Raw genomic sequence first — 17,684 nt, 5'->3', positions numbered from 1 at the left:
AACTGTGTTGTATTCAAAGGTTGCTGCTTCCCTAGACCCGTCGTTCGAATTATTTGTCGTTTCCCGTTTTTTTATGAATTCCATAATTTTTGGTCCTCACATTTCTTTGAGATGAGTGCCTCAATAACCAAAACCGTACGATTCATCCAAATTCATTTGAAAGAACGATCAACCCTAGTTCATCTAACCAACGTTCATCGATTCTTTGTCGATCATAATGTGCTTTATGGTTCACAACAAAGGCCGTCCGTCATAAATAAAGCACGTTCTGGACCGCCAGGTCGTTTCAATTCGGCCAATACAAGTATTAACGTGAACCGTATAACCAGCAAGATCACAAAAAGAACGGCTTAGTAACCCAGGTCGATCATTTCCTGCAATACACCATACCTTCATCAATTGAAATGTAGGAAACAACCGCGATTTAAGTTCAGTTCATCTGAAAGAAAGAACTACAGTGAAGTCTCTCTAGGGTGAATCTTCCAGGGACCATCAGCATAGAAAGATATTCGTGAAGGGGGAAACTAATTAACGCGTTGCTATGAAGTATCCAAGAAACCACGGGAAACATGGCATTCTTTGACCGATATTTTTGTTAACTGTGAACCAGTGCTGTAAAATGTCATGAGCATCACGAGATGTTTACCAAAGAAAATAATTAACATATCTGTAGTAGCTTGATGCTCATTGCTGATACTCAATAAAAGTGCGTTAAGTGTGTTCTCAAGGGTCACACAAACACTTCAGAATGACTTCAGAGGTTGTTCCAAGTGTCCCCAAGGGTCATACAAATGATCAGAATGACACCCCAATGACGCATGCCGAAAGCGTCATGCGAGAGCTTGAGTCCAACGCGATACTCTGACTGACAAGCTGAGCATAATGCCGATGCAAGCATTATCATCATTTTTTCCTAGTTGTTTACAATGCTGCCAAATGAAAAAACAAAATGAGCATGCATGTCGGGTCAAACAAAGCAAGCAACCACCGCAAGCACCGTATATCTCCCATGACTATCGGAATGATAACCGACTGAAAATGTCGCGACCAAGTGACTGACCAAGAGTTGGTTGCACAAAATATCACCAAGCATGTGATGGTCGCAACAACTGTTAGAGTTTCACCTCGAATCATCCCAGTAGAGCTCGTGACGTTGACATTATTTTATTTCAGTCGGAATTTGTGATTCACTATTTCAGTGACTTTTTGCACAACTGATCACAGTAAAAAAAAAAGTCATGACATAGTGACTGACCAAGCGTTGGTGGCAAAAATGTCACAAAGCATGCATTGGTCACGCCAATCGTTTTGAGTATCACCTCTTATTATCACAATTGAGTACGTGACGCTGACATGGATTTTGTTTCAGTCAGATTTTTTATGACATTGACAGTTTGGTGTTTTGCAGCACTGACTGTCATCCAATAATTCATCTTCAATGTTGAAACCATCATCATCAATAAATCGAAAGAAAGACTCAAACATGTTTTGGAAATGTTCAAAAATACTTGCAACGAGTTCCTATAATTGCGGGAGACGCTAACAAAAAGCCTTCGAAAAACCCTGCCACAAATTTCCGCCTATCGTAAGCCTAACTAATGAGATGAGATTATCTCACCTCAATACATCATTGGCTTTCATTACGTGGAATGTAAATAAATTGGCGTTACGAAAGCATTGCTACCGAAGCGATCGCTGCCTTTCTCTTCCTCTGCCTAAACGACGCCTGATTAACGCAATAAACCCCCGCAACACCACACAATCTGATGGACCAGTTCATCCAGAGTGCTACAGACGGGCGCCCTTCACATTGCGCGTGGCAACCGATGCCACCCATCAAAATGTGTATCAAAAGTTGTCTGCTTTGTTTACCGTAGTAGTAGCTGCAAGATAGCGCTTATTTTCCGCTACTTCAGCCGGTCTGCTTTCCCTCTGTGGAAAGACATCACACCGCCTCTGAGGAAGCTGCCCGCCGCTACTTGAGGGCTAAGATTTCATTCCCTGCCAATGGCGCGCCTCAAACTGGAAGTTAAACGGATGGATGGCCCGCCCACTCTACGAAGGGATATGATTAATGAAATTTGATGACGTGCCATGTCAACTTTGTCATAAATGTCAGACCTTTCAGCCCTGCCTGGACACGCGGAAGCTGCCCGAGTATCTGCTTGCCCTGCCCACACCGTGCGACAGCGCTCGTTGGGAAAAATCACAAATCAACCACCTCCACTGCTATCCAAGCAAAGGAAAAACAAAACAAAAGCCCCAAAACGCACCAAAAGGTCGTCGGACGTACGTGCTCGCGTGTGAGCGAGTTTGTTCCAAAACCAGCACACGTTTTCTATGTGTGTGTGCTTTTGTTTGTGTTTCGTATCGTAGCCTTTCGCACTGGAAGCATCACCACCACCACCAAAACTCCAAGTGTGAGTGAAAGCTGTTCCTCCCTGGCAGTGATCTGTTTTACCGTTTTACCGAACCAGCAACCAAGTGAACCGGAACGAACAAAACCACTCTCACACGCGCACACGTTTGCGTGGGATGCGCACGAATGCGAACCCCGGCGTAAGGACGACCCGGAGACGCGGGAAGACAAACGCGCTCAGCATTAACGAGACCCGCATTAAAACGAAGCGGAAGGGTGTGAGTTACCGAGGGAAAAGAGCAAAAGTGCCGACACTGCACAAGCGACAAACCTACCCGGACTCAGCCAGGGCAAGCTGAAAGAAAAACAAATCTCAACATCACTTAATCGGCCGGGCGGCTCCACTGATCCGGATGGGAAACTGGAGCAAGCGGCTTGCCTTCTCAGTGGCGTAAAACTTCACCCACGCTGGCTTCTTCTCGCACAGCCCCGCCGCTTGCACCTCCCTCATTATGTTGTGTAATCATAAAGGAAAATTTATGTGACGACTTTATTATTTTGATTAATTATGTTTGTCTCGCTCTTGATGTGGAACTGGAGCGTTCGGTTGCTTGCCTTGGTCCCCGGAAATGCTCCGGTCGGTGCGGTCTCGTCACACAAACAGACACGTGGTACACGCCAGCAGGAGTGGGGGTTTGGGGCTCGTGATGATGGCAAATGGTCTTCACCTTGGAGACACAGCAACAAAATTGCTAAATCGAGCCCCGTGTGCTAACTTTCTGCGGTGCTAATGCCCCGAGATTTCCGTGCCTGTGTGTGTGTGTGTGTGTGTGTTTTTATGGAGAGTAAAAGGACGGGTGATTGGTGTGTTTGGGGTACAATTTTCTCGGAAAAACGGTTCACCTTTCCTACCCTCCTGTGTACCAATGTCGGTGGGGAAGAAACGAAAAGGCCCGTTCCCAGTGCCCGATCGCGGTTGAAGCAGTTTAATCAGCAGCGACACCGTACTCTTCGAAGGTTATGCTCAATCCGGCTTCCGTGTTGAGCGCTTCCTCTGTCTGATGGAAAACGAGCTTTAGAGAGCGATGGGGAAAAAAGCGAGAAAAAAAACCGTTCGCAAAGGACTAGCGAGAGAGCAGTTAATCAAGAAAGATGACAGCACCAATTGTTCACGATTGACGTGTACCGGGGGGTTTTGGACCGGCTGTTAGCCATTTCCGTTTTTTCTTCTCACTTCTCCTTCAAGCACCTCTTTTACATCACAGCCACACTCTTCACTGACGCGGAGGAAGTACACGAGCTCAATCACTAGGACGAAGGCGAAGTCGGCCTGAGTAATGCTGCTAATTGAAAGTGAAAGCTGACAGGATGGCATTCCGGCTCGGCGGAGGTGGAACGTGGTGAACTCCTCCTACACCAGACAGCAGACCGATGGCGCCAACCGGTTTTCGGTCGTTAAAACTTCATTTACAGCATTGTTAGGTGTCGTCGTTCGGGCTCGCAAGCTTTGATGCTTGAGCTTAGGCTGGGCGGGATTAGAGGGGCAGGAGGAGAGCTGGCTCGAGCGCATTAGCAAATTAGGCAGGCAAAAGACAATGGCAGCTCATTAGAGCGAATGTTGCTGAGTGTTGCGTGTTAATTTTGATTTTGGTTCTATAAAGTGTGAAGCGTTCGCAGGATCATTAGGGCGGATGGTCGGTTTTGAAGTTTGGTGCAGGTGCTCTGGGTTGATTGTACGATATTCGTACCACGGTTTGTTATCTTGGTGTGTAATCAGTGCTGATTTTTTTTTTAATAGACTGTCAGATGATTACACCACTTTTAGTATGTTGTTGATTTCAATGCATTCGTAGGGCCGTTTTGATCTCATTTCTCATATTATAAATAACTTTTCATTGAAAAAAGGCTATAGAAATGGCTGTACAAAAAAAAAGACCGATAAACCTCCTTCGAAAGGTAATTATTCAAGCTTATTTGCATCAATAAATCACGACCTTGCCAGTCAGTTATCCTGAATTTACACCATGGCGAACAACGACAAGCGCTTTTGCATGTTTTTAAAGTTCTTCCCTAATTGTGTCTTCAGTTTTACCACCAAACTGTTGAAATAGAGCTATTACATCGTCTTGGTCCAGATCTCGATCTTGGTCTCGATGGGACGCAGCTGAGGAATGTTGGACCGTTTCGAAGACAAGTGTGTCATATCGAAATTCTGTCGAAATTCGTTTGAAATTATCGCATCGAGTTGTGGCGTTTGCTTGCTTGCCGCTGCAAGGCCTGTGAACGTGATTTCCATATCTTGACATGTATGGTCATGTTCCCCAGAGACTATTGCACTATTTGGCCGGTTGTATCGACCTCCCGGTCAAGCGAATGTTGCCGCTTTTCTCTCGGTCTTCATTTTCACCTTCCTTTAGAGCCTCAAGTCGCTCAGGGTCGTCAGCCATGCGAAACCGGGCTTACTTTCGATGCTCTGATTTTTGTCTAACAGTGCCAAGATGATTTAGATGCTGGAACAGACTTATTCCTAGACTTAGTTTTTGATGCTACGGGGTGCCGTTTTTTGATTGGGCACGCTTCTAAAGGAAGTTGCTTCATTGTTTTGGCCATCACTGAGTTCAACTGATAGAGCCGTCAAATTTTATTTGCTGACTCCTGGGATACTACAGTTCAAAATGAAATGAACGTTTCATTAGTGCGGGTGAAAATAAAATATCAACAGTGTCTGTCCATTATTTTGAATGCAAACGTTATTTCATCTTCAAATCACTTATTTTATTTATTTTATGTGTTAATTTTGTGGTGGTTTCTCTGCTTATTTTTTTTTTAATCTTACGTTTTCGAGTTGACAATCACATCTTTTGACAGTTATTAATTCAGTTAAAGAGGCATTTCTTCTTCTTCTATTTGGCGTAACGTCCTACGCGGACATGACGGCCTATACAGGCTTTCGAGACTTAATTCATTACCACGTAGCCGGATAGTCAATGCTCGATACGGGGGACGGTCCATTCTGGGCTTGAACCCATGAGGCATTTATAGTATTGTTTTCAAGTCTGGAGTAATGTTTAAACTGTCGGAAAAGCTGCAAACTTAACTGATCCCTAGTGAAGGATTTTTTGCATTATGAAACTTTTTAAAGTTGAAAAGCTCTACCACTTATTAGAGAGATAGAAGAGTAAGTATTCAACCAGACAGTTTAAATGGAAATTCGATAGTTACTAAGAGAGACTGCAAATACGATACGAGAGAGTTCGTTTTAATGTAATGAAATCTTTTGAGTAAGAAAAACATCGTTTATAAAGCAAAAACGAAAAACCCAACGAAAATGTGTTTAATTGTGACAATTTTTAATTATTTATTTTTAACATTAATTATTTATATATTGATTCCATTTTTTGCATTACTTATTGTAAGTAAAACTCATTTAAAAGTCATCAAAGGATAAGAAAAAGTTCTGAGTATTACATGACAAGATCCCAGGAAATAACCCGATCACATCTTCCAAATAGAGCACGATAAGTTACGTTAAGTTTATAATCCTCATTTGCCATCGTCAGTCTTCCGAAAAGCAGCTTAATGATTTAAATAGATTTCCAAATGCTAAGCTGATTTGTGTGCTGTTCCGTTGGCGTTGGTGTACATTCCACTGCGGAAAATAAATCATCCACCATCCTTCACCTCTTACCTTATCCCAAACACACTTTACCAACAGTTAGTGTTGGGTAAAGTAGCACAATTAAGTGTGCTGTGCGCACACGCACATTGCCTTTAGTGTGCTGTGCGCACTGTGCGCACAGTGCGCACTTGGAACCAGTGCGGAAGTGCTAGCACAGTGCTAGCACTTTCGCACAGTGCTAGCACAGTGCTAGCACTTTCGCACAGTGCTAGCACAGTGCTAGCACTTTCGCACAGTGCGCTCTCTGAGCACAGTGCGAAAGTGCTAGCACAGTGCTAGCACTTTCGTACAGTGCGCTCTCTGAGCACAGTGTGGAAGTGCTAGCACAGTGCTAGCACTTTCGTACAGTGCGCTCTCTGAGCACAGTGTGGAAGTGCTAGCACAGTGCTAGCACTTTCGCACAGTGCGCTCTCTGAGCACAGTGCGGAAGTGGTAGCACAGTGTTAGCACTTTCGCACAGTGCGCTCTCTGAGCACAGTGCGGAAGTGCTAGCACAGTGCTAGCACTTTCGCACAGTGCGCTCTCTGAGCACAGTGCGGAAGTGCTAGCACAGTGTTAGCACTTTCGCACAGTGCGCTCTCTGAGCACAGTGCGGAAGTGCTAGCACAGTGTTAGCACTTTCGCACAGTGCGCTCTCTGAGCACAGTGCGGAAGTGCTAGCACAGTGTTAGCACTTTCGCACATTGCGCTCTCTGAGCACTGTGCGAAAGTGCTAGCACTGTGCGGAAGTGCTAGTACTGTGCTAGCACTGTGCGAAAGTGCTAGCACTGTGGTAGCACTTAAGGCACTGTGCTGTGCTGTGCGCACAGTATGGTGTGCTGTGCGCACAGTGCGCACAGCAGCACTTTACCCAACACTACCAACAGTGGCTCGACACTAAATTTTAACTACTTCCCACAGCACCTACTCACCCCTCCCCCACCTCTCCTTCCCGTTTCATTTCCCAACGCGTGCCCGCACCACCCTCCCCTTTTGCGGCCGTTGTTTTGCCCGCATTGCGTAACCGTGCGCCGCAAGCGACGAAATTGGATCATTATTTTTCGGCCAGGTGTTTGATTTATGGAGATGTCACCGCTACAAGATAATGCTCCGGTGGTGAACCGGTGTTCACAGCGCTGTCAAAAGGAGTGGAAAGAGCAGAGCGAAGCAAACAGCAACAAAAAAAGACACGCACAACTTCCTTCAGCACATCGCTGCCTAGGCTACGGTACGACGCATCAAAGTTGTCGAGTTTGACTAATGAGTGGCAATTTCGGCGACGCTAGAACACACACACACACACGGCCAACGGGAAGCGGACAGCGGGAGAACGAGTTGACGGCAGGTGCTTTGTTTATCGCTTTCCGAACGCTAAGGTCGTGTACCGGGGCGCTCATGTGCGTGTGTGAGCGAAGAGAGACGGGCAAAGTTTGTTCCGAATCAGGACATTTTTCAACCAACCTCACCGGCAAACAAAGATCTGCGAAAAGGGTGTGCTTGGTGGTGGTGGTGGTGGTGGAGGAGGGCAGAGGTGCTGACTGTGCCTGTCCAAGACGTTGTTTGACAATGGATGACTTAATTAGTGAGCAACTTCGGGCAGCAGCAAACGTTGCGTGCTGGTGCTGGTGGTGGTAGGTCTGTTTGTGTTTGCTTACCGTCGCTTGCGTCAATCGTTTGCGGTATGATGGCTCCCCCCTGTGGGAGATACAGCACAATACAGCTAGCCGTGGAGACGTGAGAAGAGTTTCGCTTTTTATGGTCGCTTTGCTCGCTCGGTTTTTGCCACTCGACTGGCTCCATTCATCACGTTCCGGGGCAGGGAAATGTTCTTGCTAGCTCAAACCCACGGGAACAGGTGCAATTAATATGCGTCACCTTTTGCAACCTTTCTTCGGGGGCAGTTCTCATGACCTTCAGAGAATGGTTTGTTTTTGTTTTTTTGCACAGAAACTGCCCCAACATTTATTTCAGAGCAACTGTGTATGCAAACAGACAATGGATGAATGAATGAAGAACGCACTAGGGAGAGAGAGAGCGCTGGCGCTCGCGCAAGTAATCTAAAACGCAAATTGCAGCACTAAATAAACCACTAGCAAAAAGGATAAAACCGTTTGCTCTGAAATGAAAGCAACGGGTATAAGCAGATTTATAATTTCCCATTCCAACACAGATCAGCATTAAATCACGGCAAACAAACAAACAAGCAAGCAAGCAAACAGCCAAACTCCGTGCCAAGCTTGGGGATGAAGTAGAGCCGATCCTGGGAGCTATTTCATCCAATATCATAATCCTTAATCCGACTCCGCTCCGTGTCCATTATGCTGTTGGGCTTTTCTTTTTTTTTTTGTCAGAAACACGACAAATTGGTCAACAACACGACGGAAATATTATTTAAAAAAAACCCTGCCCGCTCGGTAATCTGAGGTGACGTATCACGCCGAATCAGTGCTTTTTTGTTTGACAACCGCAAAACCTTCAGCCAGGATGGAATGGAAGGAGAAAATAAACAATCACCAAACAATGTCCACAAACAAAAAAAGAACCAGTAGTGTAACAATGACACCGACTTTGCTCAACAAGCTTTTGGTCCGTTGTGTTTTTTTTTTTTTGGAAGGGAGGCGAGTTTTTTGTGTGTGCTTTGAGTAAAAAGTTGCACGTGTCCGCCAAACCCCCCTCGGGAGGTTTGGTTTATTTTGCTTTAGCTACTCCGCAACGCTAGCTCAAATTTGTCCACTCGCCAACTTTGCATACACTGGTTGTAATCCATGTTGAAAATTCATAGAATGCGTCGCGTTTTCTTTTCTTGGCCGTTTTCACTCGGTCGCTCGGTAAGGGATGCTGTACAAAGCTGTGTTCCTATTTTCTTGGAAGTCAACGGCCGAAAATAGATACAAAATACCCGAAACGCCAAACGCATGAGGAACCGAAACAGTCGCCCGGAGCCCAACTGTCGTGCCACACGCGTACATCTCGCGCGTTGAAATTCAATCTCAGAGCTTCCCACACGCATAATTGCAGCGATTTGCCTGCGATGGCTTGTCGGAAATATCTCGACGCGCATCGAAGCTAATAGAAAGTCTGCTAGGCAGAAAGCCAGGCACAAGGGCAAAGAGTGTGTCGATTGCAGTGAACGCTTCCTAAACATGTCAGACTTCCAAAAACGAAAGTAAGAGTATGGCAAATGACGAGTTAGTTGATGGATTTTACCCGGTTGCTATTAATATTAAACAATAGACACACTTTCCTGTCATTGAATCACTTGTCATGATTTGACAGTTTTCAGCATTCACTACCGAATTTTAAATAGACACGTGGCTACGCCAGCGCCCAAATATTGATGGATTTGACAGCTTTGCTCGTGGCGTGGCGTACCGCTTTACTGTTGCGCAAAACCATCCACCAATGTACTAGCAAAAGCTCAAGAAAGTGGCAGATTTTATCTTATAAAGATAAAGAATTACGTTCCACAAAACATTCTACCACAAACGATATGCTCAAACACAACTAAACACAACTCAAACACAAATCAACTAAAATACTTCAATCTTATTAAACTGTAAAATTTTCTGCTTTAATTCATTACACATGCCTTCACTTCATTGCCCCTTCTTGAACAACGTTTGCTCTAACACTTCTCCCACAAACTTACTCTCCTTTCAGACTCGTTCAACCCAGCAGTGCTGACGCTACAGACTCGGCGTGTGATGAAGCGCAGCGCGAGCCGTGAAAAGAGACGCTAGAAACAAGAAACAATAACCTTTTTCGGAACGGAACAAAAGGCACAAAAGCTCCCGACGGCGGCAGCAGCAGTAGCAGCGATTAAAGGAAGAAAAGCGAATTTTCTACCCATTTTCACAATGGATCCACCGAACTGGATACGAGTGACTGCTTTGGGCCGACCGAGAGCATTGCCACGTTGCGGCTAGTCGGCCGTCTCCATCCCACCGAGCTACCGCTGTGTGCTACTGTCTCTTTCCCCGTTTCACCTACGCATCACTATTTCTTTCCTTCTTCGTCTGGCCTATCACTATCTTTCCGGCGGTCTCACACACCAACATTAAGTGAGAAAAGAAAGGCCCTCCAAGGAAAAAAAACAAAGATAGCAAATCAGTGGGAGAAGGGAAACAAATTCAACGCAAACGCGGGCGATACAAAACCCTTCACCATTTGTACAACACTGTGCGAAGCACGCGACGACAGCAAACACTCCCGCTCCCGCTAAAGACCTAGGCCCGATACAGACGATCGCCCATCCCGACGGTCAACGCAACAGCAACTGGACCAAATGTGTAGCAGCGGCGGCAACAGTAGCAGCAGCAGCAGCAGAAGAAGCAGCAGCAGCAGCAGTAGTAGTAGTAGTAGCAGCAACAACATCCGCACAAACACCAGCCTGGATCGGCGACGACGGCTAGCACAGCTGACAAAATGGTGCACCCTGTTCATCATTTTAGAGTCTACGAGCGTTGGAAGCGGTAAGTGACGTTATTGTTTCGGATTGTTTTGTTTTTTCTTTTTATTTTATCCTGCGTGTTCCACTGAAAGCATCCATTGTATGCTGAACGGTTCATTACGCTTTCCGCTTTCGGGAATCGGTTAGGGCAATGTTACGTAAAATTCATTTTCAAGGTCATCGTTCCCCGCAAAGTAGTAGGTCGTAGTTGTCGCACCAGAGTGGAGTCGGACAACGAGTCTAACCTTCCGCTCGGTTTGATCCAATAAGTGCAATCGAGCAGAGTTTGGGAGCAGTGGGTAATCAGTTTGTTGCCCCACAAATACCAACATCATTTTCCTTCGAAAGCTAAAGTTTTGTGCGGTCCGGAATTAGCGCTGGGCTTTAAATTGGGAGGGAACATCATGAGTGAGATGTACTCCGGAAGCCGAAAAAAAGAGAAACGCAATCAAAATGGTCTATGAATGTGGCTGACAGTGACAATGTATTTGTGACAGAACGTACCCAGGTTCCAGGAGAGCTCGTTGCTGTAGGCCGCATGTAATGTAAAAACAATCCGGAATGGCGATGGATTTCGTTTTCTATTTTCCAACCATTTTATTCTCGGTATATATTTTTTTCAAATTGATACCCATCAAATCTGGGCCTTGCTTGCTGTACTCTCGTAGATACCGACCTGTCAAAATGGCACCAATGACAGTAGCTGTCGCATGGCCCTCGAATTCTCCGTATTGCGTATTCGATCAAACATCCAACCAGTGACAGCTTTTTAAAACGTCGCAATGATTAAAAATGTGATTCCGAGAATGGGAGTTGCGCTGCTGCTTTTGCGGATGTACTGGTACGGTGCGATATTCAAAGCACACAGATTAGGAGACGCACAGTGGCTGGTCTGCCATGAGCCGTGAGACTATTCTTTTGCTAAACTGCCACGCAAAAGCTTACAAACTGTAGCAGAAAAAAAGTCCCCTCAGCTGAGGGAGCAATAAAATAAAGCCCTACACGCGCAGTCCTATCGCCGGTACAACCTTCCGATGATGCGAAAGCATCGATACAATATAAAAATGAAACCCAACTGCCCACGGAAGCGGACGGTGAGACGGTGCGACGAATGCGAGGACACTTCTGGCAGGGTGTTTCAGAACGCCCGGCCAATCAGCCTACCAGTTGCAGCCCGCGTCGATTGGGAAGGGCTGAAGGGCTGAAGGGGTGAAAAATCAAGCCTCAACGTCGAGTTAGTACTTGGTGAAATTGAATTTTCCATCTCATCGATTATCGAGAAAGTGTGCTGTCAGAGGGATGAGAGTGAAAGCGAACAGAACAGAAAGAGAGACAGAGAGAGAGAGAGAGAAAGAGAGAGAGAGAGAGAGAGAGAGAGAGAGAGAGTATGGAAGATCTGACCGGATACCAGATACACTGTTGCCCTGTCTGTTTACATCGCCGTTCGGTAAAGTGTTGCAAACTGTTACACTGCAAGGAGAAGGGAAAAGGCTGAGATAAAACAATAAAAAACTATCACCATCCTTAAATCCAACCCAACCGTACGGATCGAACGAAAACTTCGATCGCACTGTTTTATTGTCTCCTTTTCTTTTGACAACTCTTCCCGTCCCAGTCCTGCAGAAGCTTGCTGGTCCGATTGGATGATTGGATGGGTTTCGATGGAAAATTTTCGCTCCAAACCTGATTGAGCGTGTACCAGCATCAGCAGAAACGGCTACCGACTGGAGTTAGCTTTTGTTGGCAAAGTTTCATCGATTGATCAATGGTGCAGGAGAGTGAAGCTAGCTGGTGTGTGGGTGTGTGTTTCTTTATCTACCTTCATGAATCGATTCCAGCAATTGTGTAAGGTTGTAAGGGTAGCTAGTAGTTGATTAACTGTGGCAATTTTTATTACACATACGCATACATTTCGTTATTAAATGTTGCTATCACGTTGACTGAGAAAGAATCTGGTCACTTAGTAAAGGCTGTAAAACAAGCAATTTTCAACATATAAAATTGATTTTGGCATCAAATGTAAGATATTTTAGTGATATTTCATTGAAAAACATATAAAAAAGGTTGATGATGTGCAGATGCCTTTCGTTTCATTCCGCACAACCGATATATTGTCTTATAATGTTTTTTTCTCTAGTTGTATGCAATTTGTAAAGGCCTTTTAGTTGTTGTATTGGTTGGTTTTTCAATTTTGGTTAAATTTATCATACTTTACTTTAATCTTTTACTTTACATCAAAATTCGGTACAGTTATAATGCTGTACATGGCTGTGCTATTATTGAATCTTCGGACTGTACAGATAGCGCCGGTTTCGTTGTACAGTGTCGTCAACTCGTAAGACTTAGCATCATGCCCGTTATGGGTTCAAGCCCCAAATGGATCGTGACCCCATACGTGAAGTCACTGAAAGTCAAACCTACAAATAGTAGAGAGAGAGCAGGCCTTGACCGACCACGGTTGTTGTGCCAAAGAAGAAGAAGACTGTTAAGATAGCTGGTCAGTTCTTTATTCATTTTCACCCTTGCTAGTGGAGGACATTTATTTATTATTGCATATTTATTTGGTGATTTATTTTATTTTATTTATTAAATTTATTTGTTGTACTTTTTGTTGTATTTTTTTTTATTTATTACTGTAAGATTTTGTTTTGCTACGCATTTAGTTATATTATTATTTATTATTTATTCATGTTTTATTTATTTTATATTTTTATTTATTTACTTATTCACTTATTTTTATTTACATATTTATTTATTTATTTATTTATTTATTTATTCGTTTTATATTATGTTAACAGGACATTCCAATTTAATTGTATATCTCCTAATCGAGAAGTTATTCTTTAGAAACGTTTGAGTTTATTGTTTCATTAGTTATTAAAGCCCGTTTGCCTGCACCTGCCAATAATTTGTCATTACTTCAATTTGCCGGGAAATTTCTCAGTAAAAGAGAATTTTTTTTGTTTTTTTATTGGACACATTAGATCACGCGTTGATAATATGACAATTTCAACCAATAACATACATTTTAAATAAATGTCGATTGTTTTTTATTCCCAGAAAATAGAATTCTAACGTTGATAACTATTCTGCATTAGCATGTACGTGTATAAAATGTTATAAAATTCTATAGTGTGCTTCAAAACCTTCAAAAAACTAAACAAACATATAGCACCACTGGGGATCCTATTAAAATAAAACTAGGAGAAAAAATTCTATTTATTTTATTTATTTATTATTATGGTATGAACAGGTCCTTAGATATTATATCATAAATATTTTGTCTAGAAAGGTTTAAAACGTTTCAAAATGTATTAAAACTATACAGTTCATTTAAAATGGAAACATGCCAAACAAATGGAACTTTGAGATGTATCTTAGTTTGTACACAATTTTCAAATAGTGTTTTCTGCCTAAAGCCTGCCAGTTATAGAATTTTTTTAGTAAGATGGATCAATTTAAAAAAGCCTTCTGACTTATGCCCGTTTGTTTAGGTACACGCTTTGATAATAAATGAAGGCAATTACAGTCGAATGAACTTTCATTTAGTCCTCTTTGCCAAAAACAAATAATTTCTTGCTGCGAACAAATAGTCATTCAAAGCCTTAGAACGAACCCTCTATGTATTTTACTCCAGCTGCCATTAGTCTTACTTGAAGCCACATTAAAATTTGCACCACCCGAGTAAAGTAACAACGCAAAACGCCCCATTTCACACCTATTCCCTCCATAATCTCACTTCACCCTTCCCTTTCGCCTTCACCTGCCCGACAGCAGTTTGGCGAAAAGTTTTTGCGTGAAAATTACTTGCCTAATTGAAAAATTTAGCACAGTCTCTCCCCCTTCCGAAACCGGGCTGGCAAATAACTACTTAACAAAATTACGCCACCAGACCATCGGCCCGTTACCGGCAAAAGATGAGGAGCTAGGAGCTAGAAACAACGCCTCACAAACACTCCACAGAGAGAGAGAGAGAGAGAGAGAGAGAGAAAGAGAGAGAGAGATAGAGAGAGAGAGAGAGAAAGAGAGAAAAAGAACAGGCACACCTTACACCATACACTTTAATAGCTTGACGCTCGATGATCGATGAGGAAATTGTTGCTCTTCAGGCGAGTCACGAGTTCCACCGAGGCCCCTTTGCGTGCAACAATTACACGCGCGCGCAAGTGAGGCCCAGCTTGCACAAGATTTATTTCAATTAACGCAACTTTTCCGAGGGCGCCAAAGCCGGGGATGAGCAATAGCACTAATTGAAATGAAAATATACAATCATGGGCCAGGGGTTGTGAAGCCTCGTGCTGCTGCTTCGCTAGGATAAGGCCGCTTTTCAAAATTGATAGCCCTTTGATAGCAAGACGCTTGGGAGACGCTCGTTTAGATTGCAACGTAAATGACTTTAAATTGCTACTGCAAACGAGCATTCTTCCGGGACGAAATCTTCTCGCAATTGCATCGCTAATAAAGCTATTTCTATTTTCTCTTTGTGTTGCAGGTTTGATCACACCACCCAGTAGCAGCACCACGCCCGCCAGCACTGTAACAACCACCACCAGTAGCAGCAGCAGCAGCAGCAGCAGCACAACCACCACCACCATCATCAACACTAGCGGCAGCAGCACTGGCAGCAGTTGGCTCGAAAGTACGAGTCCCTCCAGTGCCAGCGGCGGTCCGTACACTTCGCCCTCAGCCACCGCGCTTCCTGGGTTCGAGGCGCTGCCCCGGTTCGAAGCACTCGTGCAGGACAGCCCCAACAGCTCCCGGGGCAAAACGCTCCCGCTGGTTGGTTCGGGTGCGCTCAAGGTAACGCCATCCCAGCCGGCGCTCGAGGGAAGCAAGCGTGGCCCGGCTGGCAGTAGTAATAGTAACCGAGACGGCAGCAGCACCACCACTACCAGCGGCTATGACTCGCCCTCTTCCCGAAGGACACCACCGCTGTCGAAGGTGGTGGCGGCCACGGGTACCACCATCGCACCGGTTGGAATGGCCGCTGCAGGCAGCAGTAGTTTTAGCAAAATCTCTAGCGCCAATCTAATACTCGCCGAGAGCGGCGGTGCCGAGTCGGCCAAGATTGGACCGGGCCAGAAGGTGCCGGTGGGATTTTCGGGCAGCAGCAGCAGCACCGGCAAGACTGCAGTGGCCGGAAAGTCGGCCGGTAGTAGACCGGTGGCCGCGTCGGAGCAGGAACCGAGCGGTAACCGGCTCGAGGGTGGCGAACTGACCACCACACCCGAGGGTAATTTCAGCAAGATGTACTTTGAAACCGATAACCACACGACGATCGCGTCCCAGGTCGGCTCGATAGCGGTGCTGCCGTGCGCGGTACGCAACATCGGCGAAGGCGTGGTAAGTTTGCGTGTGCGTGCGCGTTGGATTTCCCTTTTGTCGTGGGCCGGTGCTTGACGGACTTGACGTTTGCCCTTTTCCCTCTCGCATTGCACAGGTGTCATGGATAAGGCGGAAAGATTATCACCTGCTAACGATCGGCTTCACCACCTACAGCAGTGACGAGCGGTTCAACATCATCCACTCGGAGGATACCGAGGTAAGTGGGTAGCCATGTGCGCGCGCGACAGTGAACGACCAGGCGTCTCCATTGCTTTGAGATCTTTGAGGTTCTGCTGCTGAGCGCAGCATTTCATTTAAAAAAATAAAAAATGCTGCTTCCTCCTACAAGCACCCGCAAAAACAGCATTACAAAACGTGAACTTAGGTCCCGCTTGGCTCTTGGGAGACGGTGTGACGGTGTTTCTTTGATCGGGCTAAGCACCCTCTGCTTTGCTGCCTGGGTGTGCCCTCAACGATCCGAGCTGACGATTCCATTAGGAAATGAACAGAATTTTTGAATGCATGTGCAAAAGAAAACACACACACACTCACACACACTCCAACTCACTCTTCAACTGCTACAAGCTATGCCCTGTATCCCGTATGCTGAGCATGTTGGAGCGGTGCGAGAATACCCACTTCACCATCAAAGTGACTCCAGTATGATGCACCGTGTGTTAAGCGCTGTATGATGAATCTTACCACTGGTTGACATCTTACAGCGTACACGTGGTATCGAGGTGATGGTAAAGCAGTTTTAGTGCCACGTTTACGGTTAGCCACGTTTACGATTCGGGCGTGATTTTCCCACAGCTCCCCTTCGAAAAATACCGCCGTGTTGAGGCTGCCGGAGAGCCATCCTCCAGTGTTACGTGCCAAACTACCGATGGGATTTTAAAGAGGCATCCTGCAGGAACTGGAGCGGATTGCAATGGATGATGGCATCCCTTCCCGGTCGAGCTTCTAGCCACGCTCAGAAGCTACACGGAAATAGGTATAAACGAGATCCCATAGGGCACGAAGGTGTGAGTGGGACGTATCGAAAATAATCTCTGAAAAAAGGGACACAACTTCCTTGTGCTAAAAAGTTCTGCAAAGGATGTGAGGTGCAGATTTCGGCTTATACGCCTAAGTGCAAGCGGATTAGGTACTTTCACTCTGCTAGAAACGGAATTCAAGTTGTTGTCAAGCCGTTTTCAAATGTTTTGTACTGGGATATACATATGATCACAACGATACGTTTGGCAACAACTGCAACATAAATGTTTAATTTCTCATAATCATCTCATTGTCCCTTGAAACGTCCCAAGTGAAGCTGAAACATTGTGCATGTGACTGACATCTCACAAGCTATGGGAATCAAAAGGAAATGTATTTAATTTATTAATACACAATTGTGTATAGTCTAGCTATTTGGGGAATTGATTATCCTTTCTTTTGATGTACGATAAGCCAAATTCCAATATAAATTTATTGAAATATAGCAGCATAACCGTGCACACATGCGTCACCAGCATAGCACAACTGCCGTCGAACAAACCTGTGCCACTTGAAGTGTGCATGAACCAGACACGGGCCACTTCCATTCCATGGTTGCATCAAACGAAATTATTACAATTGGCAGATTTGGCGCACATTAAGTGCTCTTGGTGCGGAAACAAGACGCTGACGCTGTGCCACGATTTTCCGTCTTAGCAGCGTTTTTTCACCGCCACTCCCTCTCACCTCTACACACCAATGTACTCCTGGTGGTGATAGGTGACGGTTGAGCTTAAATTATTCATGGCTCGAGAGACAGATGAAAGATGCTTGAGACGTTTGTGCAGCCCGGAATACCCGTTCGGTCCGGATACTAGATGGGAAGTCATTTGTAACGCACGCAGGAAGTGCTC

The 17,684-nt window shown here is 45.0% G+C and overlaps 1 protein-coding gene across 4 annotated transcripts in view; it reads left to right on the top strand.

The window, feature by feature from the left end:
* The window catches only part of LOC121595861 (uncharacterized protein DDB_G0271670-like), a 57,190-nt gene that overhangs the window by 21,969 nt on the left and 17,537 nt on the right, over positions 1 to 17,684 (top strand). For all 4 annotated transcript variants that reach the window (XM_041920176.1, XM_041920174.1, XM_041920173.1 and 1 more), the window contains 3 exons: positions 9,678 to 10,489; positions 14,960 to 15,810; positions 15,908 to 16,009. In XM_041920176.1, the coding sequence (XP_041776110.1) occupies positions 10,303 to 10,489; positions 14,960 to 15,810; positions 15,908 to 16,009 (1,140 nt within the window). In that variant the 5' untranslated portion in view covers positions 9,678 to 10,302. The remainder of the gene's footprint in view (positions 1 to 9,677; positions 10,490 to 14,959; positions 15,811 to 15,907; positions 16,010 to 17,684) is intronic.

The sequence above is a fragment of the Anopheles merus genome, chromosome 3R, assembly GCF_017562075.2.
Source record: "Anopheles merus strain MAF chromosome 3R, AmerM5.1, whole genome shotgun sequence".
Taxonomy (NCBI): Eukaryota; Metazoa; Arthropoda; class Insecta; order Diptera; family Culicidae; genus Anopheles; species Anopheles merus.
The sequence above is the reverse complement of the archived record's forward strand: the minus strand, read 5'-3'. Positions and strand labels throughout refer to the sequence as shown.